Source organism: Oncorhynchus clarkii, chromosome 18, assembly GCF_045791955.1.
Source record: "Oncorhynchus clarkii lewisi isolate Uvic-CL-2024 chromosome 18, UVic_Ocla_1.0, whole genome shotgun sequence".
In the NCBI taxonomy this organism is placed as follows: domain Eukaryota; kingdom Metazoa; phylum Chordata; class Actinopteri; order Salmoniformes; family Salmonidae; genus Oncorhynchus; species Oncorhynchus clarkii.
Window position 1 is genome coordinate 4,212,657 of NC_092164.1, and position 25,721 is coordinate 4,238,377.

A 25,721-nucleotide genomic window follows, 5' to 3' on the forward strand; every position below is an offset into this window, starting at 1 on the left:
ACCCTCCAGCCCTCTAACCCTCCAGCCCTCCAGCCCTCTAACCCTCCAGCCCTCTAACCCTCCAGCCCTCTAACCCTCCAGCCCTCTAACCCCCCAGCCCTCTAACCCCCCAGCCCTCTAACCCCCCAGCCCTCTAACCCTCCAGCCCTCTAACCCTCCAGCCCTCTAACCCTCCAGCCCTCTAACCCTCCAGCCCTCTAACCCCCCAGCCCTCTAACCCTCCAGCCCTCTAACCCCCCAGCCCTCTAACCCCCCAGCCCTCTAACCCCTCAGCCCTCTAACCCCCCAGCCCTCTAACCCCCCAGCCCTCTAACCCCCCAGCCCTCTAACCCCCCAGCCCTCTAACCCTCCAGCCCTCTAACCCTCCAGCCCTCTAACCCTCCTGCCCTCTAACCCTCCAGCCCTCTAACCCTCCAGCCCTCTAACCCTCCATCCTTCTAACCCCCCCAGCCCTCTAACCCTCCAGCCCTCTAACCCTCCAGCCCTCTAACCCTCCAGCCCTCTAACCCCCCAGCCCCCCAGCCCTCTAGCCCTCTAACCCTCCATCCCTCTAACCCTCCAGCCCTCTAACCCTCCTATCCTCCCTTCCTCCAGCCCTCTAACCCCCCAGCCCTCTAACCCCCCAGCCCTCTAACCCCCCAGCCCTCTAACCCCCCAGCCCTCTAACCCCCCAGCCCTCTAACCCCCCAGCCCTCTAACCCTCCAGCCCTCTAACCCTCCAGACCTCTAACCCTCCAGCCCTCTAACCCCCCAGCCCTCTAACCCCCCAGCCCTCTAACCCTCCTATCCTCCCTTCCTCCAGCCCTCTAACCCTCCAGCCCTGGCAGTAGCCCTGGAGTTCTGGGGACAAGGGTATTGCCTTTTTAGGAGACACCTGATCACAGCCCAGTGCCTCTACACTCAGAGGCTGCTGATAAAGATGTGTGTTAGACTGAGTGAGAGAGAGTGACTGGTGATTAGGCTGATAGATGAGCTCAGAGCTATGGGGGTGGGACTGAACTGGACTGCTACCGTTCACAGTTAAAAAGAGAGATCCAACCACGGCACGTCCCCATCCAGTTTAGGAAGGACACACCATTAGATTACCAGACCAGCGAGCAACACAGCGTGTGACGGCGTCAGAGAGCCTTCTAGGTGGACCAGACGGACAGTGGGCTGTTTTTGTTTGCCAGCAGGCTGAGGAGAAGCTCTGTCTGTTTAACCAGAGGAACACTATCTCAGGCTTCTAGAAGCTCTGTCTGTTTAACCAGAGGAACACTATCTCAGGCTTCTAGAAGCTCTGTCTGTTTAACCAGAGGAGCACTATCTCAGGCTTCTAGAAGCTCTGTCTGTTTAACTAGAGGAACACTATCTCAGGCTTCTAGAAGCTCTGTCTGTTTAACCAGAGGAGCACTATCTCAGACTTCTAGAAGCTCTGTCTGTTTAACCAGAGGAACACTATCTCAGGCTTCTAGAAGCTCTGTCTGTTTAACCAGAGGAACACTATCTCAGGCTTCTAGAAGAGGACTATAGTGTCTTAGGAGTCAGACTGCTTCTGAGAGACTCTGTCTACCTGGAGCCTGTGTTGTCTATAACCTGTAGAGAGACTCTGTCTACCTAGAGCCTGTGTCCTCTATAACCTGTAGAGAGACTGTCTACCTGGAGCCTGTGTTCTCTCTAACCTGTAGAGAGACTGTCTACCTGGAGCCTGTGTTCTCTCTAACCTGTAGAGAGACTGTCCTCCTGGAGCCTGTGTTCTCTAGCTGCGTCGGTCGGTCTTCCTATTGAAACCTACATTACAGCCCATCCTTTGCTTTAGTCCGGGTTGGTGGGCATCTGAACCCGAACCCTCATGGAGAAGTTCCAGGCTGGGATGGTCCTAGCGGGGGTGGGGGACGCCCTGGGCTACCGTAAGGGCCGCTGGGAGAGCTGCCCCTCTGGGACACAGATCCAGGAAGAGCTGGCCTCTCTGGGGGGCCTTGGGGCTCTGAAACTGGACCCTGACAATTGGCCCCTCAGCGACGGAGCCCTGATGCACATGACCACCGCTGAGGCCCTCATCACAGGTGAGGACAGGACATACCCACGGAGGTTAGAGGAGGGTGGATGGGTAGATGGGGGTTAGGGGACCTGGAGGGTTAGGGGACCTGGAGGGTTAGGAGACATGGAGGGTTAGGGGACATGGAGGGTTAGGGGACATGGAGGGTTAGGGGACCTGGAGGGTTAGGGGACATGGAGGGTTGGTGCTAGTTGACCATGCGAGAAGGGATGTATACTAACTAAATAGTAACATTGACCAATCAATAGTACTTCCTCATTGGTTCCAACGATATTATCACTTCATGACCTTCTATGATACTGTGTAAGCCTAGTAAAGGAAACGAGTAAAGGGAACTAAAATAGAATAGCAATAGAATGATTGCCATGCATTGCAGAGCTCTCAGAGACAGTGAGAGCACCAGTAGTTTGGTGTTTCTCTCATTCACACTGACACATTCACTCGCTTCACCCACCTAAACCTCCCATCTCCTCAATCTCACACACACACACACATACCTGTCCAGTCTGATTTTACAGAGAGACGAGAATAGCAGTCTGTGGAAACTCCTAATCACTCAATGGGACATATTTCTTCCGGACAATGCCTGGCCGACACCATAATCCCTATAGCAGTCAGAAATGACTCAGCGCAGGCCGTAATCCCAAACACCTTCACATGTCATCACATCTACTCTTCATCTCTTCATCAGAGGAGGCTAGCCTGGTCCCCAGATCTGTTTGTGCTGTCTTGCCAACTCCTATGGTCATGGCAATGGAATTAGCAAGACCAGAGGAGTTAATAGTGGTGGAAAAAGTACCAAATTGTCACACTTAGGTAAAAGTAAAGTTACCTTAATATAAAATGACTCAAGTAAAAGTGAAAGTCACCCAGTAAAATACTACTTGAGTAAAAGTCTAAAAGTATTTAGTTTTAAATATACTTCAGTTTCAAAAATAAATGTATTTGCTAAAATATCAGAGGCAGTAGGGATGTGTGTGAATTAGACCATTTTTCTGTCCTGCTAAGCATTCAAAATGTAAGACGTAAAAAGTTAATAATTTCCTTTAGGAATGTAGTGATGTAAAAGTTGTCAAAAATATAAATAGTCAATTAAAGTACAAACTACTTAAGTAGTACTTTCAAGTATTTTTTACTTGAAGTACTTTACACAACTGGGAGTTAGCAAGACAACAGGAACAGATCTGGGACCAGGCTGGAGTTCTATAGGTGGACAGCCTGACAGGACAACACACATGTCACCTACCGACCGCTGGCCTGGACGTCTGGAGCTGCCAGATCAGATGAGTCCAAAATAGAACTAGGGAGGAGAACATGAGCCTGTCCTCGGGCAGAGAGGAGAACAACAGAGGGACCAGGTCTCATCACATCACAGTGGCTCTCCCCCTTGGGGATCCTGTATGGTATTTGGCCGGTGGATTGTGTTCAAAGCCAGTAGTGCTCCTGTAGAGAGATGACAGACTTACGGATAAGCCTACTGCTTAGCCGCATTCCAACAACCCAGCCTGGGATGTGTCCCAAATGGCACCCTATTCCCTATGTAGTGCACTACTTTAGACCAGGCTCACACTCCATAAGACTCTGGTTAAATGTAGTGCACTATATAAGGAATAGGGTGTAATTTGGGACTCTCTCCAAGTCAGGCCAGAAAACCACCATGAATCACTGACACTGACAGGGGCTGGAAGCAAACAATACAGATCTGATCTATAGCACAGATCATAGAGAAGAGAGGAGAGGAGAGGAGGAGGTGGGGAGGGGAGGAGAGGGGAGGAGTGGAGAGGAGAAGAGGGGAAGGGAGAGGGAGGAGGAGGAAGGGAGAGGAGGAGGAGGGAGGACAGGAGGAGGGAGGAAAGGAGGAGGGAGGAGGAGAGGGAGGAGAGGAGAGGAGGAAGGGAGAGGAGGAGGGAGGACAGGAGGAAGAGAGGAGAGGGAGGAGGAAGGGAGGGGAGAGGAGGAGAGGGGAGGGGAGGAGGACAGGAGGAGGGAGAAGAGGAGAGAAGGAGGAGGGAGGAGAGGAGAGGGGGGAGAGGATGAGGGAGGAGAGGAGGATGAGGAGGGAGGAGAGGAGGAGGACAGGAGAGGAGAGGAGGACAGGAGGAGGGAGGAGAGGAGAGGAGGAGGAGGGGAGAGGAGGAGGAAGAGGGGAGGAAGATTTCAGTTTATCTAGTCTTGGCCCACGCAGGTAAAGGCCTAGGTTATAAACTCTGATCAGGGTCCATATTCATTAAACATCTGAGAGTAGGAGTACTGATGTGGTATCCATGTTTCTTGTTAGATTATAATGAATGGACAGATAGGAAATGATCCTAGATCAGCACTCCTACTCTGAAACGCTTAATACACACTGTCCCTGAGTCATATACCAAAGGGGACAGAGAGAAGAGGGGGCTGTCAATGTATCTCTTGGCCCACACAAGTATAGGCCTCTATTACAGCTAAGGCCGGCCTACGTATCATGAGAACAGTGATTCTGGGCATGTATTTTTAAAGCATCCCAGAGAAGGATGTTATTTGTCCATGTAATCTTATTCATTATGACCTAACATGGAGAAATGGTCCTAGACCAGTGCTCTTACAGTGCTCTTATTGTGAATATCAAACCGGATGTGTAACTAAGCATAGGTCAAACAGCAACAGGTACACAACATCAAACCCCTCCTTGATAAAGTAGGGATGTACACAAACCCTATCCGGCTCGAAGGACCATGAAAAAGAGACGGATAGGAACAACTGTGCTGGAACAAGGGGAAAGGGCTTCAGAGATGGTACATCAAGACATGACCGGTTAAATTGCAGACAACTGGTTCTAAACACAGGTTCTGTTCCAACTGGCAGGGGCCTATTCCACATGGTGCACTACGTTTGACCCGAGCCAGATGGGCCCTGGTCAGAAGTAATGCACTATAATAGAGGGTGCCATTTAGGAGCCAGACAGTGTAGAGAATAGGGTTCTATTTAGGAGGTAGAGAATAGGGTTCTATTTAGGAGGGAGAGAATAAGGTTCTATTTAGGAGGTAGACAGTGTAGAGAATAGGGTTCTATTTAGGAGGTAGACAGTGTAGAGAATAGGGTTCTATTTAGGAGGTAGACAGTGTAGTGAATAGGGTTCTATTTAGGAGGTAGACAGTGTAGTGAATAGGGTTCAATTTAGGAGGTAGACAGTGTAGTGAATAGGGTTCTATTTAGGAGGTAGACAGTGTAGTGAATAGGGTTCTATTTAGGAGGTAGACAGTGTAGAGAATAGGGTTCTATTTAGGAGGTAGACAGTGTAGTGAATAGGGTTCTATTTAGGAGGTAGATGGTGTAGTGAATAGGGTTCTATTTAGGAGGTAGATGGTGTAGTGAATAGGGTTCTATTTAGGAGGTAGATGGTCTAGTGAATAGGGTTCTATTTAGGAGGGAGACAGTGTAGTGAATAGGGTTCTATTTAGGAGGTAGACAGTGTAGTGAATAGGGTTCTATTTAGGAGGTAGACAGTGTAGTGAATAGGGTTCTATTTAGGAGGTAGACGGTGTAGTGAATAGGGTTCTATTTAGGAGGTAGACAGTGTAGTGAATAGGGTTCTATTTAGGAGGTAGACAGTGTAGAGAATAGGGTTATATTTAGGAGGTAGACAGTGTAGTGAATAGGGTTCTATTTAGGAGGTAGACAGTGTAGTGAATAGGGTTCTATTTAGGAGGTAGACAGTGTAGAGAATAGGGTTCTATTTAGGAGGTAGACGGTGTAGTGAATAGGGTTCTATTTAGGAGGTAGACGTGTAGAGAATAGGGTTCTATTTAGAAGGTAGACCGTGTAGTGAATAGGGTTCTATTTAGGAGGGAGACAGTGTAGTGAATAGGGTTCTATTTAGGAGGGAGACAGTGTAGTGAATAGGGTTCTATTTAGGAGGTAGACAGTGTAGTGAATAGGGTTCTATTTAGGAGGTAGACGGTGTAGTGAATAGGGTTCTATTTAGGAGGTAGACCGTGTAGTGAATAGGGTTCTATTTAGGAGGGAGACAGTGTAGTGAATAGGGTTCTATTTAGGAGTGAGACAGTGTAGTGAATAGGGTTCTATTTAGGAGTGAGACAGTGTAGTGAATAGGGTTCTATTTAGGAGGTAGACAGTGTAGTGAATAGGGTTCTATTTAGGAGGGAGACGGTGTAGTGAATAGGGTTCTATTTAGGAGGTAGACTGTGTAGTGAATAGGGTTCTATTTAGGAGGGAGACGGTGTAGTGAATAGGGTTCTATTTAGGAGGGAGACAGTGTAGTGAATAGGGTTCTATTTAGGAGGTAGACAGTGTAGTGAATAGGGTTCTATTTAGGAGGGAGACGGTGTAGTGAATAGGGTTCTATTTAGGAGGTAGACGGTGTAGTGAATAGGGTTCTATTTAGGAGGTAGACGGTGTAGTGAATAGGGTTCTATTTAGGAGGTAGACGGTGTAGTGAATAAGGTTCTATTTAGGAGGGAGACGGTGTAGTGAATAGGGTTCTATTTAGGAGGTAGACGGTGTAGTGAATAGGGTTCTATTTAGGAGGTAGACAGTGTAGTGAATAGGGTTCTATTTAGGAGGGAGACAGTGTAGTGAATAGGGTTCTGTTTAGGAGGTAGACCGTGTAGTGAATAGGGTTCTATTTAGGAGGTAGACAGTGTAGTGAATAGGGTTCTATTTAGGAGGGAGACAGTGTAGTGAATAGGGTTCTATTTAGGAGGGAGACAGTGTAGTGAATAGGGTTCTATTTAGGAGGTAGACAGTGTAGTGAATAGGGTTCTATTTAGGAGGTAGACGGTGTAGTGAATAGGGTTCTATTTAGGAGGTAGACCGTGTAGTGAATAGGGTTCTATTTAGGAGGGAGACAGTGTAGTGAATAGGGTTCTATTTAGGAGTGAGACAGTGTAGTGAATAGGGTTCTATTTAGGAGGTAGACAGTGTAGTGAATAGGGTTCTATTTAGGAGGGAGACGGTGTAGTGAATAGGGTTCTATTTAGGAGGTAGACGGTGTAGTGAATAGGGTTCTATTTAGGAGGTAGACAGTGTAGTGAATAGGGTTCTATTTAGGAGGTAGACAGTGTAGTGAATAGGGTTCTATTTAGGAGGTAGACGGTGTAGTGAATAGGGTTCTATTTAGGAGGTAGACTGTGTAGTGAATAGGGTTCTATTTAGGAGGGAGACGGTGTAGTGAATAGGGTTCTATTTAGGAGGGAGACAGTGTAGTGAATAGGGTTCTATTTAGGAGGTAGACAGTGTAGTGAATAGGGTTCTATTTAGGAGGGAGACGGTGTAGTGAATAGGGTTCTATTTAGGAGGTAGACGGTGTAGTGAATAGGGTTCTATTTAGGAGGTAGACGGTGTAGTGAATAGGGTTCTATTTAGGAGGTAGACGGTGTAGTGAATAAGGTTCTATTTAGGAGGGAGACGGTGTAGTGAATAGGGTTCTATTTAGGAGGTAGACGGTGTAGTGAAGGGTATTCACACTGCTTGTCTTGTCTGGTAAACTAGGATGAGAAGATGGAAGGAATGATTTTCATTCAGATACTTTGACACCAGTAAAATCCCCCATCACTCCTCTTCTTTACTCCCACACTGACTGGAACAGCCCACCCCTCTCTCCCTGACACCGGTCTGGGCCCACCCCTCTCTCCCTGACACCGGTCTGGGCCCACCCCTCTCTCCCTGACACCGGTCTGGGCCCACCCCTCTCTCCCTGACACCGGTCTGGGCCCACCCCTCTCTCCCTGACACCGGTCTGGGCCCACCCCTCTCTCCCTGACACCCGTCTGGGCCCACCCCTCTCTCCCTGACACCCGTCTGGGCCCACCCCTCTCTCCCTGACACCGGTCTGGGCCCACCCCTCTCTCCCTGACACCGGTCTGGGCCCACCCCTCTCTCCCTGACACCCGTCTGGGCCCACCCCTCTCTCCCTGACACCCGTCTGGGCCCACCCCTCTCTCCCTGACACCCGTCTGGGCCCACCCCTCTCTCCCTGACACCCGTCTGGGCCCACCCCTCTCTCCCTGACACCCGTCTGGGCCCACCCCTCTCTCCCTGACACCCGTCTGGGCCCACCCCTCTCTCCCTGACACCGGTCTGGGCCCACCCCTCTCTCCCTGACACCGGTCTGGGCCCACCCCTCTCTCCCTGACACCGGTCTGGGCCCACCCCTCTCTCCCTGACACCCGTCTGGGCCCACCCCTCTCTCCCTGACACCCGTCTGGGCCCACCCCTCTCTCCCTGACACCGGTCTGGGCCCACCCCTCTCTCCCTGACACCGGTCTGGGCCCACCCCTCTCTCCCTGACACCGGTCTGGGCCCACCCCTCTCTCCCTGACACCGGTCTGGGCCCACCCCTCTCTCCCTGACACCGGTCTGGGCCCACCCCTCTCTCCCTGACACCGGTCTGGGCCCACCCCTCTCTCCCTGACACCGGTCTGGGCCCACCCCTCTCTCCCTGACACCGGTCTGGGCCCACCCCTCTCTCCCTGACACCCGTCTGGGCCCACCCCTCTCTCCCTGACACCCGTCTGGGCCCACCCCTCTCTCCCTGACACCGGTCTGGGCCCACCCCTCTCTCCCTGACACCGGTCTGGGCCCACCCCTCTCTCCCTGACACCGGTCTGGGCCCACCCCTCTCTCCCTGACACCAGTCTGGGCCCACCCCTCTCTCCCTGACACCTGTCTGGTTCCTCCCTGTCCTGGGTGTGTATCCTGAGTCCCTGAGCCCAAAGCCCTCTGCTCCTGAATCAGAGGTGACAATGACACACACACACACCACACAAATGACACACACAAAAGCATATGCACAAACCCATGACTCACACGTGTGGAGCCCCCCCCCCCCCCCCCCCCAGCAGATCACATGGTATAATCTAAGCACAGCAGGCTGAACATCTAAACATAGACTCTCATCTGGCTGGTACGGCAAACATGCCACAGCCCCCACGGACAGACAGTGTCTGACTCCCAACCACTCTCTCTCTGTGTGTGTGTGTGTGTGTGTGTGTGTGTGTGTGTGTGTGTGTGTGTGTGTGTGTGTGTGTGTGTGTGTGTGTGTGTGTGTGTGAGAGAATGTATGTTAACTTTTCACAGTGTGCAGCATAGTTGGCCCTTTGCAAGTGTATTTAATGACAAGCTTCCAGACTGATCAATTTGCAGTTGTTTACTGTGCTGTTGTGTAAACGATGGTGTGTTAACTATGCTGTGTGTAAACTGTGGTGTGTTAACTATGCTGTTGTGTATACTGTGGTGTGGTAACTACGCTGTGTGTAAACTGTGGTGTGTTAACTATGCTGTTGTGTAAACGGTGGTGCGTTTACTATGCTGTGTGTATACTGTGGTGTGGTAACTACGCTGTGTGTAAACTGTGGTGTGTTAACTATGCTGTGTGTAAACTGTGGTGCGGTAACTATGCTGTTGTGTAAACTGTGGTGCGGTAACTATGCTGTTGTGTAAACTGTGGTGCGGTAACTATGCTGTGTGTAAACTGTGGTGCGGTAACTATGCTGTGTGTAAACTGTGGTGCGGTAACTATGCTGTGTGTAAACTGTGGTGTGTTAACTATGCTGTGTGTAAACTGTGGTGTGGTAACTATGCTGTGTGTAAACTGTGGTGTGTTAACTATGCTGTGTGTAAACTGTGGTGCGTTAACTACGCTGTGTGTAAACTGTGGTGTGTTAACTATGCTGTGTGTAAACGGTGGTGTGTTAACTATGCTGTGTGTAAACTGTGGTGCGTTATCTACGCTGTGTGTAAACTGTGGTGTGTTAACTATGCTGTGTGTAAACGGTGGTGTGTTAACTATGCTGTGTGTAAACTGTGGTGTGTTAACTATGCTGTGTGTAAACTGTGGTGCGGTAACTATGCTGTGTGTAAACGGTGATGTGTTCTGTGTTGTTCCAGACTACTGGTGTTTGGAGGACCTCTACAGGGAGCTGGTCAGGGTGTATGTTGAGGCCATGGTGTCTCTCCAGGGTCGCCCTCCTGACCCAGCCACCGTGGAGGGATGTGCTCACCTCAAACCCAACAACTTCCTGCTTGCCTGGCACACGCCCTTCAATGAGAAAGGTCAGAGGTCACAACAGATGTGTGAGGTCTGATGGTGACATGGTTTAGTAGTGTTGAGTTCAACGTGCACATGTGCAGTCTCTCTCTTTGTCTCTCCATGTGGTCAATGTTCTGGTGGGTTCTCTCCAAGTGGTCAATGTTCTGGTGGGTTCTCTCCATGTGGTCAATGTTCTGGTGGGTTCTCTCCATGTGGTCATTGTTCTGACGGGTTCTCTCCATGTGGTCATTGTTCTGACGGGTTCTCTCCATGTGGTCATTGTTCTGACGGGTTCTCACCATGTGGTCATTGTTCTGACGGTTTCTCTCCATGTGGTCGTTGTTCTGACGGGTTCTCTCCAGGTTCTGGGTTTGGAGCAGCCACCAAGGCCATGTGTGTGGGGATGAAGTACTGGCAGCCTGAGAGGCTAGACAACCTAGTGGAGGTCAGCATTGAGACGGGGCGCATGACCCACAACCACCCTACAGGTACCATGACCCACAACCACCCTACAGGTACCATACACCATGACCCACAACCACCCTACAGGTACCATGACCCACAACCACCCTACAGGTACCATACACCATGACCCACAACCACCCTACAGGTACCATGACCCACAACCACCCTACAGGTACCATGACCCACAACCACCCTACAGGTACCAAACACCATGACCCACAACCACCCTACAGGTACCATATACCATGACCCACAACCACCCTACAGTTACCATAGACCATGACCCACAACCACCCTACAGGTACCATATACCATGACCCACAACCACCCTACAGGTACCATGACCCACAACCACCCTACAGGTACCATACACCATGACCCACAACCACCCTACAGGTACCATATACCATGACCCACAACCACCCTACAGGTACCATGACCCACAACCACCCTACAGGTACCATACACCATGACCCACAACCACCCTACAGGTACCATGACCCACAACCACCCTACAGGTACCATACACCATGACCCACAACCACCCTACAGGTACCATGACCCACAACCACCCTACAGGTACCATGACCCACAACCACCCTACAGGTACCATGACCCACAACCACCCTACAGGTACCATACACCATGACCCACAACCACCCTACAGGTACCATATACCATGACCCACAACCACCCTACAGGTACCATACACCATGACCCACAACCACCCTACAGGTACCATACACCATGACCCACAACCACCCTACAGGTACCATGACCCACAACCACCCTACAGGTACCATATACCATGACCCACAACCACCATACAGGTACCATGACCCACAACCACCCTACAGGTACCATGACCCACAACCACCCTACAGGTACCATGACCCACAACCACCCTACAGGTACCATATACCATGACCCACAACCACCCTACAGGTACCATATACCATGACCCACAACCACCCTACAGGTACCATACACCATGACCCACAACCACCCTACAGGTACCATATACCATGACCCACAACCACCCTACAGGTACCATACACCATGACCCACAACCACCCTACAGGTACCATGACCCACAACCACCCTACAGGTACCATACACCATGACCCACAACCACCCTACAGGTACCATGACCCACAACCACCCTACAGGTACCATACACCATGATCCACAACCACCCTACAGGTACCATATACCATGACCCACAACCACCCTACAGGTACCATGACCCACAACCACCCTACAGTTACCATACACCATGACCCACAACCACCCTACAGGACCATACGCCATGACCCACAACCACCCTACAGGTACCATGACCCACAACCACCCTACAGGTACCATAGGCTAGACATTATAGTTTAGCCTGCTATTTAACTAGCCTGGTCCCACATCTGTTTGTGCTGTCTTGCTCTAGTGATTAGCCTGGGGACGAGGTTCGTGTCTTACCAACTCCTATAGGCCAGACAACAGCAACAGGTCTGGGAGCAGGTTCACTGGGTTTATCTGGTATTACCATCTATAATGACATGATAGTGACCTGGCTGATTCCAACAGGTCTGGGAGCAGGTTCACTGGGTTTATCTGGTATTACCATCTATAATGACATGATAGTGACCTGGCTGATTCCAACAGGTCTGGGAGCAGGTTCACTGGGTTTATCTGGTATTACCATCTATAATGACATGATAGTGACCTGGCTGATTCCAACAGGTCTGGGAGCAGGTTCACTGGGTTTATCTGGTATTACCATCTATAATGACATGATAGTGACCTGGCTGATTCCAACAGGTCTGGGAGCAGGTTCACTGGGTTTATCTGGTATTACCATCTATAATGACATGATAGTGACCTGGCTGATTCCAACAGGTCTGGGAGCAGGTTCACTGGGTTTATCTGGTATTACCATCTATAATGACATGATAGTGACCTGGCTGATTCCAACAGGTCTGGGAGCAGGTTCACTGGGTTTATCTGGTATTACCATCTATAATGACATGATAGTGACCTGGCTGATTCCAACAGGTCTGGGAGCAGGTTCACTGGGTTTATCTGGTATTACCATCTATAATGACATGATAGTGACCTGGCTGATTCCAACAGGTTTCCTGGGTTTACCATCTATAATGACATGACAGTGACCTGGCTGATTCCAACAGGTTTCCTGGGTTTACCATCTATAATGACATAACAGTGACCTGGCTGATTCCAACAGGTTTCCTGGGTTTACCATCTATAATGACATGATAGTGACCTGGCTGATTCCAACAGGTTTCCTGGGTTTACCATCTATAATGACATGATAGTGACCTGGCTGATTCCAACAGGTTTCCTGGGTTTACCATCTATAATGACATGACAGTGACCTGGCTGATTCCAACAGGTTTCCTGGGTTTACCATCTATAATGACATGATAGTGACCTGGCTGATTCCAACAGGTTTCCTGGGTTTACCATCTATAATGACATAACAGTGACCTGGCTGATTCCAACAGGTTTCCTGGGTTTACCATCTATAATGACATGATAGTGACCTGGCTGATTCCAACAGGTTTCCTGGGTTTGCCATCTATAATGACATGATAGTGACCTGGCTGATTCCAACATGTTTCCTGGGTTTACCATCTATAATGACATGATAGTGACCTGGCTGATTCCAACAGGTTTCCTGGGTTTACCATCTATAATGACATGATAGTGACCTGGCTGATTCCAACAGGTTTCCTGGGTTTACCATCTATAATGACATGATAGTGACCTGGCTGATTCCAACAGGTTTCCTGGGTTTACCATCTATAATGACATGATAGTGACCTGGCTGATTCCAACAGGTTTCCTGGGTTTACCATCTATAATGACATGACAGTGACCTGGCTGATTCCAACAGGTTTCCTGGGTTTACCATCTATAATGACATGACAGTGACCTGGCTGATTCCAACAGGTTTCCTGGGTTTACCATCTATAATGACATGATAGTGACCTGGCTGATTCCAACAGGTTTCCTGGGTTTACCATCTATAATGACATGATAGTGACCTGGCTGATTCCAACAGGTTTCCTGGGTTTACCATCTATAATGACATGATAGTGACCTGGCTGATTCCAACAGGTTTCCTGGGTTTACCATCTATAATGACATGACAGTGACCTGGCTGATTCCAACAGGTTTCCTGGGTTTACCATCTATAATGACATGACAGTGACCTGGCTGATTCCAACAGGTTTCCTGGGTTTACCATCTATAATGACATGACAGTGACCTGGCTGATTCCAACAGGTTTCCTGGGTTTACCATCTATAATGACATGATAGTGACCTGGCTGATTCCAACAGGTTTCCTGGGTTTACCATCTATAATGACATGATAGTGACCTGGCTGATTCCAACAGGTTTCCTGGGTTTACCATCTATAATGACATGATAGTGACCTGGCTGATTCCAACAGGTTTCCTGGGTTTACCATCTATAATGACAAGATAGTGACCTGGCTGATTCCAACAGGTTTCCTGGGTTTACCATCTATAATGACATGACAGTGACCTGGCTGATTCCAACAGGTTTCCTGGTATTACCATCTATAATGACATGACAGTGACCTGGCTGATTCCAACAGGTCTGGGAGCAGGTTTCCTGGGTTTACCATCTATAATGACATGATAGTGACCTGGCTGATTCCAACAGGTTTCCTGGGTTTACCATCTATAATGACATGACAGTGACCTGGCTGATTCCAACAGGTTTCCTGGGTTTACCATCTATAATGACATAACAGTGACCTGGCTGATTCCAACAGGTTTCCTGGGTTTACCATCTATAATGACATGATAGTGACCTGGCTGATTCCAACAGGTTTCCTGGGTTTACCATCTATAATGACATGATAGTGACCTGGCTGATTCCAACAGGTTTCCTGGGTTTACCATCTATAATGACATGACAGTGACCTGGCTGATTCCAACAGGTTTCCTGGGTTTCCTGGTATTACCATCTATAATGACATAACAGTGACCTGGCTGATTCCAACAGGTTTCCTGGGTTTACCATCTATAATGACATGATAGTGACCTGGCTGATTCCAACAGGTTTCCTGGGTTTACCATCTATAATGACATGATAGTGACCTGGCTGATTCCAACAGGTTTCCTGGGTTTACCATCTATAATGACATGACAGTGACCTGGCTGATTCCAACAGGTCTGGGAGCAGGTTTCCTGGGTTTACCATCTATAATGACATGATAGTGACCTGGCTGATTCCAACAGGTTTCCTGGGTTTACCATCTATAATGACATGACAGTGACCTGGCTGATTCCAACAGGTTTCCTGGGTTTACCATCTATAATGACATAACAGTGACCTGGCTGATTCCAACAGGTTTCCTGGGTTTACCATCTATAATGACATGATAGTGACCTGGCTGATTCCAACAGGTTTCCTGGGTTTACCATCTATAATGACATGATAGTGACCTGGCTGATTCCAACAGGTTTCCTGGGTTTACCATCTATAATGACATGACAGTGACCTGGCTGATTCCAACAGGTTTCCTGGGTTTCCTGGTATTACCATCTATAATGACATAACAGTGACCTGGCTGATTCCAACAGGTTTCCTGGGTTTACCATCTATAATGACATGATAGTGACCTGGCTGATTCCAACAGGTTTCCTGGGTTTACCATCTATAATGACATGATAGTGACCTGGCTGATTCCAACAGGTTTCCTGGGTTTACCATCTATAATGACATGACAGTGACCTGGCTGATTCCAACAGGTTTCCTGGGTTTCCTGGTATTACCATCTATAATGACATAACAGTGACCTGGCTGATTCCAACAGGTTTCCTGGGTTTACCATCTATAATGACATGATAGTGACCTGGCTGATTCCAACAGGTTTCCTGGGTTTACCATCTATAATGACATGATAGTGACCTGGCTGATTCCAACAGGTTTCCTGGTATTACCATCTATAATGACATGACAGTGACCTGGCTGATTCCAACAGGTTTCCTGGGTTTACCATCTATAATGACATGATAGTGACCTGGCTGATTCCAACAGGTTTCCTGGGTTTACCATCTATAATGACATGATAGTGACCTGGCTGATTCCAACAGGTTTCCTGGGTTTACCATCTATAATGACATGATAGTGACCTGGCTGATTCCAACAGGTTTCCTGGGTTTACCATCTATAATGACATAACAGTGACCTGGCTGATTCCAACAGGTTTCCTGGTATTACCATCTATAATGACATGATAGTGACCTGGCTGATTCCAACAGGTTTCCTGGGTTTACCATCTATAATGACATGATAGTGACCTGGCTGATTCCAACAGGTTTCCTGGGTTTACCATCTATAATGACATAACAGTGACCTGGCTGATTCCAACAGGTTTCCTGGGTTTACCATCTATAATGACATGACAGTGACCTGGCTGATTCCAACAGGTTTCCTGGGTTTACCATCTATAATGACATGATAGTGACCTGGCTGATTCCAACAGGTTTCCTGGGTTTACCATCTATAATGACATGACAGTGACCTGGCTGATTCCAACAGGTTTCCTGGTATTACCATCTATAATGACATGATAGTGACCTGGCTGATTCCAACAGGTTTCCTGGTATTACCATCTATAATGACATGATAGTGACCTGGCTGATTCCAACAGGTTTCCTGGGTTTACCATCTATAATGACATGATAGTGACCTGGCTGATTCCAACAGGTTTCCTGGGTTTACCATCTATAATGACATGACAGTGACCTGGCTGATTCCAACAGGTTTCCTGGGTTTACCATCTATAATGACATGATAGTGACCTGGCTGATTCCAACAGGTTTCCTGGGTTTACCATCTATAATGACATGATAGTGACCTGGCTGATTCCAACAGGTTTCCTGGGTTTACCATCTATAATGACATGATAGTGACCTGGCTGATTCCAACAGGTTTCCTGGGTTTACCATCTATAATGACATAACAGTGACCTGGCTGATTCCAACAGGTTTCCTGGTATTACCATCTATAATGACATGATAGTGACCTGGCTGATTCCAACAGGTTTCCTGGGTTTACCATCTATAATGACATGATAGTGACCTGGCTGATTCCAACAGGTTTCCTGGGTTTACCATCTATAATGACATAACAGTGACCTGGCTGATTCCAACAGGTTTCCTGGGTTTACCATCTATAATGACATGACAGTGACCTGGCTGATTCCAACAGGTTTCCTGGGTTTACCATCTATAATGACATGATAGTGACCTGGCTGATTCCAACAGGTTTCCTGGGTTTACCATCTATAATGACATGACAGTGACCTGGCTGATTCCAACAGGTTTCCTGGTATTACCATCTATAATGACATGATAGTGACCTGGCTGATTCCAACAGGTTTCCTGGTATTACCATCTATAATGACATGATAGTGACCTGGCTGATTCCAACAGGTTTCCTGGGTTTACCATCTATAATGACATGATAGTGACCTGGCTGATTCCAACAGGTTTCCTGGGTTTACCATCTATAATGACATGACAGTGACCTGGCTGATTCCAACAGGTTTCCTGGTATTACCATCTATAATGACATGATAGTGACCTGGCTGATTCCAACAGGTTTCCTGGTATTACCATCTATAATGACATAACAGTGACCTGGCTGATTCCAACAGGTTTCCTGGTATTACCATCTATAATGACATGATAGTGACCTGGCTGATTCCAACAGGTTTCCTGGGTTTACCATCTATAATGACATGATAGTGACCTGGCTGATTCCAACAGGTTTCCTGGGTTTACCATCTATAATGACATAACAGTGACCTGGCTGATTCCAACAGGTTTCCTGGGTTTACCATCTATAATGACATGACAGTGACCTGGCTGATTCCAACAGGTTTCCTGGGTTTACCATCTATAATGACATGATAGTGACCTGGCTGATTCCAACAGGTTTCCTGGGTTTACCATCTATAATGACATGACAGTGACCTGGCTGATTCCAACAGGTTTCCTGGTATTACCATCTATAATGACATGATAGTGACCTGGCTGATTCCAACAGGTTTCCTGGGTTTACCATCTATAATGACATGATAGTGACCTGGCTGATTCCAACAGGTTTCCTGGGTTTACCATCTATAATGACATGATAGTGACCTGGCTGATTCCAACAGGTTTCCTGGGTTTACCATCTATAATGACATGACAGTGACCTGGCTGATTCCAACAGGTTTCCTGGTATTACCATCTATAATGACATGATAGTGACCTGGCTGATTCCAACAGGTTTCCTGGTATTACCATCTATAATGACATAACAGTGACCTGGCTGATTCCAACAGGTTTCCTGGGCTCTCTGACCACGGCTCTGTTTGCATCGTACGCGGTGCAGGGCAAACCGCTGGTGACCTGGGGTCGCGACCTCATGAAGGTCATCCCCAAGGCCGAGGAGTACTGTAAGAAGACCATACGCCACATGGCAGGTGTGTGTGTGTGTGACTGTGTGTGTGTGTGACTGTGTGTGTGTGTGACTGTGTGTGTGTGACTGTGTGTGAAAAATAGACTGTGTGTGTGTGTGTGTGTGTGTGTGAAAAATAGACTGTGTGTGTGTGTGATTAAATAAATGGTGGTGTATGTTGTGTCCACTGCAGAGTACCAGGAGAAGTGGTTCTACTTCGAGGCTAAGTGGCAGTTCTACCTGGAGGAGAGAGGCGTGGAGGAGGAGGAGCAGAACAAGCCCCTGTTTCCTGACACCTACAACGCTGAGGAGACAGACAAGGTCATCCATTGGTTCCATTCTACCTGGCAAACTGGATATTTAAAGATATTTAACAGATGTATTTAACTCGGGTGTGTTCTACTCTCTACAGGTGTAGAAGTATTTAACTCAGGTGTGTTCTCCTCTCTACAGGTGTAGAAGTATTTAAGTCAGGTGTGTTCTCCTCTCTACAGGTGTAGAAGTATTTAACTCAGGTGTGTTCTCCTCTCTACAGGTGTAGAAGTATTTAACTCAGGTGTGTTCTACTCTCTACAGATGTAGAAGTATTTAACTCAGGTGTGTTCTCCTCTCTCCAGGTGTAGAAGTATTTAACTCAGGTGTGTTCTTCTCTCTACAGGTGTAGAAGTATTTAACTCAGGTGTGTTCTCCTCTCTACAGGTGTAGAAGTATTTAACTCAGGTGTGTTCTCCTCTCTACAGGTGTAGAAGTATTTAACTCAGGTGTGTTCTCCTCTCTACAGGTGTAGAAGTATTTAACTCAGGTGTGTTCTCCTCTCTACAGGTGTAGAAGTATTTAACTCAGGTGTGTTCTCCTCTCTACAGGTGTAGAAGTATTTAACTCAGGTGTGTTCTCCTCTCTACAGGTGTAGAAGTATTTAACTCAGGTGTGTTCTCCTCTCTACAGGTGTAGAAGTATTTAACTCGGGTGTGTTCTCCTCTCTACAGGTGTAGAAGTATTTAACTCAGGTGTGTTTTCCTCTCTACAGGTGTAGAAGTATTTAACTCAGGTGTGTTCTCCTCTCTCCAGGTGTAGAAGTATTTAACTCAGGTGCGTTCTCCTCTCTACAGGTGTAGAAGTATTTAACTCAGGTGCGTTCTCCTCTCTCCGGGTGTAGAAGTATTTAACTCCGGTGTGTTCTCCTCTCTACAGGTGTAGAAGTGTTTAACTCAGGTGTATTCTCCTCTCTCCAGGTGTAGAAGTATTTAACTCAGGTGTGTTCTCCTCTCTCCAGGTGTAGAAGTATTTAACTCAGGTGTGTTCTCCTCTCTACAGGTGTAGAAGTATTTAACTCAGGTGTGTTCTCCTCTCTACAGATGTAGAAGTATTTAACTCAGGTGTGTTCTCCTCTCTACAGGTGTAGAAGTATTTAACTCAGGTGTGTTCTCCTCTCTACAGGTGTAGAAGTATTTAACTCAGGTGTGTTCTCCTCTCTACAGGTGTAGAAGTATTTAACTCAGGTGTGTTCTACTCTCTACAGGTGTAGAAGTATTTAACTCAGGTGTGTTCTACTCTCTACAGGTGTAGAAGTATTTAACTCAGGTGCGTTCTACTCTCTCCAGGTGTAGAAGTATTTAACTCAGGTTTATTCTCCTCTCTACAGATGTAGAAGTATTTAACTCAGGTGTGTTCTCCTCTACAGGTGTAGAAGTATTTAACTCAGGTGTGTTCTACTCTCTACAGGTGTAGAAGTATTTAACTCAGGTGTGTTCTACTCTCTACAGGTGTAGAAGTATTTAACTCAGGTGCGTTCTACTCTCTCCAGGTGTAGAAGTATTTAACTCAGGTTTATTCTCCTCTCTACAGATGTAGAAGTATTTAACTCAGGTGTGTTCTTCTCTCTACAGGTGTAGACGTATTTAACTCAGGTGTGTTCTCCTCTCTACAGATGTAGAAGTATTAAACTCAGGTGTGTTCTCCTCTCTACAGGTGTAGAAGTATTTAACTCAGGTTTATTCTCCCCTCTACAGATGTAGAAGTATTTAACTCAGGTGTGTTCTCCTCTCTCCAGGTGTAGAAGTATTTAACTCAGGTGTGTTCTCCTCTCTCCGGGTGTAGAAGTATTTAACTCAGGTGTGTTCTTCTCTCTACAGGTGTAGAAGTATTTAACTCAGGTGTGTTCTACTCTCTCCAGGTGTAGAAGTATTTAACTCAGGTGTGTTCTCCTCTCTCCGGGTGTAGAAGTATTTAACTCGGGTGTGTTCTACTCTCTCCAGGTGTAGAAGTATTTAACTCGGGTGTGTTCTCCTCTCTCCGGGTGTAGAAGTATTTAACTCAGGTGTGTTCTTCTCTCTACAGGTGTAGAAGTATTTAACTCAGGTGTGTTCTCCTCTCTACAGGTGTAGAAGTATTTAACTCAGGTGTGTTCTACTCTCTCCAGGTGTAGAAGTATTTAACTCAGGTGTGTTCTCCTCTCTACAGGTGTAGAAGTATTTAACTCGGGTGTGTTCTCCACTCTACAGGTGTATAAGCGCTGGAGCTCAGAGGGCCGGGCTGGACGGAGGGGTCATGATGCTCCCATGATAGCCTACGATGCTCTCCTGGCCTCAGGCTCGGACTGGACCCAGCTCTGCCGCCGCGCCATGTTCCACGGAGGTGGGCTGTGTGTGTGTGTGTGTGTGTGTGTGTGTGTGTGTGTGCATTGGTTTGTTGTCTGTGTAAGTGGTTTATATAAGAGTTGTGGAGGTAAGTGTGTGTGTGTTCTTGTTGTGTTTGTATATTTATTTGTGTGTGTGTGTGTGTGTGTGTCCTTGCCATTAGTATCTTCTCTGACCTAGTCATTGTGTCCCCCAGGGGAGAGCAGTGCCACTGGGCTGATAGCAGGCTGTCTGTACGGTCTCCTGTTCGGCCTGTCCCAGGTCCCTGAAGGGCTGCACCAGGATGTGGACCGACGCACGCGAATGGAGGAGCTCGGAGCCGAACTGTACAAGGCAGCCTCCGCAGAGAGGAGCACAGTGAAGTAACACCACCACCCTGCCCACACCGCCCTCTTCTGGCCGACATAGGAACTACACATGAATGACTCAACCATGGCTGGCTACTGGCTGCTCACCTACCTACCAAGTGGAGGCTGGTGGGAGGAGCTATAGGAAGACGGCTCATTGTAATGGATGATATACATATGCTTGACACGGTTCCATTTATTCCATTCAAGCCATTATAATGAGCCTGTCCTTCTATATATCCTCCTACCAGCCTCCTCTGCTACCTACCTATCCCACAGCACTAGAGCCCCCCTAGCCCGGCCTGTACCCTCCTCTCTGTCTCCCTCTCTCAACTGCTCCTGCTGGGGTCTCTGGAATGGTTCCATTCCTTTTCCTGTTCCATAAAGTGTTGAACTGAATCAGAATCAGAATTGGAACTCTGAAACCGGATCTGTGATGTAACAATTCCATAGATTCCAGAGGCCCCAGGTGTTCTCATCTATAGATGAACGTGGATCCACTAACATCCCTACCTACTGTACACACACCAGTCCTGGGTTTAAAACATGTGATTGGAGACAAAGAAGACGGTCCTGTGTAAATGTGATTTAAACTTACAGGCTTGTTATTAGTCTGCCCCCCCCCCCCCCCCCATATTGTATATGTTCCCTATATAGTGCACTACTTTTGACCCGAACCCTATGTGCCCAGGTCAAAGGGATCCACTCTTAGTCTGTTATTTGCACTCGTCTCATGTTTTGGTTTATTTTTGTCAGCTGTGAATTCACCACGAGTGTCATGATAATAATCGTGTTATTATCAGATTAAAGTAAATATCTATATATTACCTCTGAGGTCCGCGTCTCTCTTTGCTACTGTCTTTATAATGCTGTAGAGGTCAGAGGTCAATCCTAACTAACACCGGTGACGTGTCCCAATAATATCTCCTTTCTGCTGAATTGTGCACTCCACCACCATATTTCTTATACCAGTCATTTCCTTTCAAATCAGTGAAGGGAAGTGAACAAGTGCACACTGGGAGGAAGGAGAGATGATTGGGACATAGCCACCTCACTGTACCAGGACCCTAGAAACCACCATTCCACCATTCCTAGGAAACGATGCAATAGTCTGTTTCTCTCTCTTCTCTACTTACCCCCACTTCCCTGTTACACAGCAACTAAACAGTCCCTGTTACACAGCAACTAAACAGTCCCTGTTACACATCAACTAAACAGTCCCTGTTACACATCAACTATACACATCAACCTGTTATAGATCAACTAAACAGTCCCTGTTACACATCAACTACACAGTCCCTGTTACACATCAACTAAACAGTCCCTGTTACACATCAACTAAACAGTCCCTGTTACACATCAACTAAACAGTCCCTGTTATACATCAACCTGTTATAGATCAACTAAACAGTCCCTGTTACACATCAACTACACAGTCCCTGTTACACATCAACTAAACAGTCCCTGTTATACATCAACCTGTTATAGATCAACTAAACAGTCCCTGTTACACATCAACTACACAGTCCTTGTTACATATCAACTAAACAGTCCCTGTTACACATCAACTAAACAGTCCCTGTTACACATCAACTAAACAGTCCCTGTTATACATCAACCTGTTATAGATCAACTAAACAGTCCCTGTTACACATCAACTAAACAGTCCCTGCTACATATCAACTAAACAGTCCCTGCTACAGATCAACCTGTTATAGATCATAAACAGTCCCTGCTACAGATCAACCTGTTATAGATCAACTAAACAGTCCCTGCTACATATCAACTAAACAGTCCCTGTTATAGATCAACTAAACAGTCCCTGCTACAGATCAACCTGTTATAGATCAACTAAACAGTCCCTGCTACATATCAACTAAACAGTCCCTGTTATAGATCATAAACAGTCCCTGCTACAGATCAACCTGTTATAGATCAACTAAACAGTCCCTGCTACATATCAACTAAACAGTCCCTGTTATAGATCAACTAAACAGTCCCTGCTACAGATCAACTAAACAGTCCCTGCTACAGATCAACTAAACAGTCCCTGTTACACATCAACTAAACAGTCCCTGTTACATATCAACTACACAGTCCCTGTTACACATCAACTAAACAGTCCCTGCTACACATCAACTAAACAGTCCCTGCTATAGATCAACTAAACAGTCCCTGCTACAGATCAACTAAACAGTCCCTGTTACACATCAACTAAACAGTCCCTGCTACACATCAACTAAACAGTCCCTGCTACACATCAACTAAACAGTCCCTGTTATAGATCAACTAAACAGTCCCTGCTACAGATCAACTAAACAGTCCCTGCTACACATCAACTAAACAGTCCCTGTTATAGATCAACTAAACAGTCCCTGCTACAGATCAACTAAACAGTCCCTGTTACACATCAACTAAACAGTCCCTGCTACATATCAACTAAACAGTCCCTGCTACATATCAACCTGTTATAGATCAACTAAACAGTCCCTGTTACACATCAACTACACAGTCCCTGCTACACATCAACCTATTATAGATCAACTAAACAGTCCCTGTTACAGATCAACTAAACAGTCCCTGTTACACATCAACTAAACAGTCCCTGTTACACATCAACTAAACAGTCCCTGTTATAGATCAACTAAACAGTCCCTGTTACACATCAACTAAACAGTCCCTGTTATAGATCAACTAAACAGTCCCTGTTATAGATCAACTAAACAGTCCCTGCTACAGATCAACCTGTTATAGATCAACTACACAGTCCCTGTTACACATCAACTAAACAGTCCCTGTTATAGATCAACTAAACAGTCCCTGTTACACATCAACTAAACAGTCCCTGTTATAGATCAACTAAACAGTCCCTGTTACACATCAACTAAACAGTCCCTGTTATAGATCAACTAAACAGTCCCTGTTACACATCAACTAAACAGTCCCTGCTACAGATCAACCTGTTATAGATCAACTACACAGTCCCTGTTACACATCAACTAAACAGTCCCTGTTATAGATCAACTAAACAGTCCCTGTTACACATCAACTAAACAGTCCCTGTTACACATCAACTAAACAGTCCCTGCTACAGATCAATTCTACACTGCTAGAACTCTCACTGGAACTCTAAATCATCTCTAAATCTGATGCTGCAGCTAATGTACTGAACAAGGAATGAATATTCTGTCATGTATAAAGAATTCATTGTCCATGGTAGAGGTTTTAGTATAGAGAGGGTAGAGGTTATAGTAGTACAGAGATGGTAGAGGTTATAGTAGTACAGAGATGGTAGAGGTTATAGTACAGAGATGGTAGAGGTTATAGTACAGAGATGGTAGAGGTTATAGTACAGAGATGGTAGAGGTTATAGTACAGAGATGGTAGAGGTTATAGTACAGAGATGGTAGAGGTTATAGTAGTACAGAGATGGTAGAGGTTATAGTACAGAGATGGTAGAGGTTATAGTACAGAGATGGTAGAGGTTATAGTACAGAGATGGTAGAGGTTATAGTAGTACAGAGATGGTAGAGGTTATAGTACAGAGAGGGTAGAGGTTATAGTATAGAGATGGTAGAGGTTATAGTAGTACAGAGATGGTAGAGGTTATAGTACAGAGATGGTAGAGGTTATAGTAGTACAGAGATGGTAGAGGTTATAGTACAGAGATGGTAGAGGTTATAGTACAGAGATGGTAGAGGTTATAGTACAGAGATGGTAGAGGTTATAGTACAGAGATGGTAGAGGTTATAGTACAGAGATGGTAGAGGTTATAGTACAGAGATGGTAGAGGTTATAGTACAGAGATGGTAGAGATTATAGTAGTACAGAGATGGTAGAGGTTATAGTAGTACAGAGAGGGTAGAGGTTATAGTAATACAGAGAGGGTAGAGGTTATAGTAGTACAGAGATGGTAGAAGTTATAGTACAGAGATGGTAGATGTTATAGTACAGAGATGGTAGAGGTTATAGTAGTACAGAGATGGTTGAGGTTATAGTACAGAGATTGTAGAGGTTATAGTACAGAGATGGTAGAGGTTATAGTACAGAGATGGTAGAGGTTATAGTACAGAGATGGTAGATGTTATAGTACAGAGATGGTAGAGGTTATAGTACAGAGATGGTAGAGGTTATAGTACAGAGATGGTAGAGGTTATAGTACAGAGATGGTAGAGGTTATAGTAGTACAGAGATGGTTGAGGTTATAGTACAGAGATGGTAGAGGTTATAGTACAGAGATGGTAGAGATTATAGTACAGAGATGGTAGAGGTTATAGTATAGAGATGGTAGAGGTTATAGTATAGAGATGGTAGAGGTTATAGTACAGAGATGGTAGAGGTTATAGTACAGAGATGGTAGAGGTTATAGTAGTACAGAGAGGGTAGAGGTTATAGTAGTACAGAGATGGTAGAGGTTATAGTACATAGATGGTAGAGGTTATAGTACAGAGATGGTAGAGGTTATAGTATAGAGATGGTAGAGGTTATAGTACAGAGATGGTAGAGGTTATAGTATAGAGATGGTAGAGGTTATAGTATAGAGATGGTAGAGGTTATAGTAGTACAGAGATGGTAGAGGTTATAGTACATAGATGGTAGAGGTTATAGTACAGAGATGGTAGAGGTTATAGTATAGAGATGGTAGAGGTTATAGTACAGAGAGGGTAAAGGTTATAGTAGTACAGAGATGGTAGAGGTTATAGTACATAGATG

General features: G+C 46.5%; 1 protein-coding gene across 2 annotated transcripts in view; it reads left to right on the top strand.

The window, feature by feature from the left end:
• LOC139372822 (uncharacterized) overlaps nucleotides 1-25,721 on the top strand; it is a 33,886-nt gene that overhangs the window by 5,035 nt on the left and 3,130 nt on the right. Inside the window, exons 1-7 of one of the 2 annotated variants that reach the window (XM_071112637.1) lie at nucleotides 847-2,045; nucleotides 9,920-10,084; nucleotides 10,424-10,549; nucleotides 17,910-18,050; nucleotides 18,219-18,346; nucleotides 20,527-20,659; nucleotides 20,858-21,023. In XM_071112637.1, the coding sequence (XP_070968738.1) occupies nucleotides 1,832-2,045; nucleotides 9,920-10,084; nucleotides 10,424-10,549; nucleotides 17,910-18,050; nucleotides 18,219-18,346; nucleotides 20,527-20,659; nucleotides 20,858-21,023 (1,073 nt within the window). In that variant the 5' untranslated portion in view covers nucleotides 847-1,831. Of the gene's footprint in view, nucleotides 1-846; nucleotides 2,046-9,919; nucleotides 10,085-10,423; nucleotides 10,550-17,909; nucleotides 18,051-18,218; nucleotides 18,347-20,526; nucleotides 20,660-20,857; nucleotides 21,024-25,721 lie in introns of those variants that run through there. The other variant, XM_071112638.1, reaches the window with a different exon arrangement.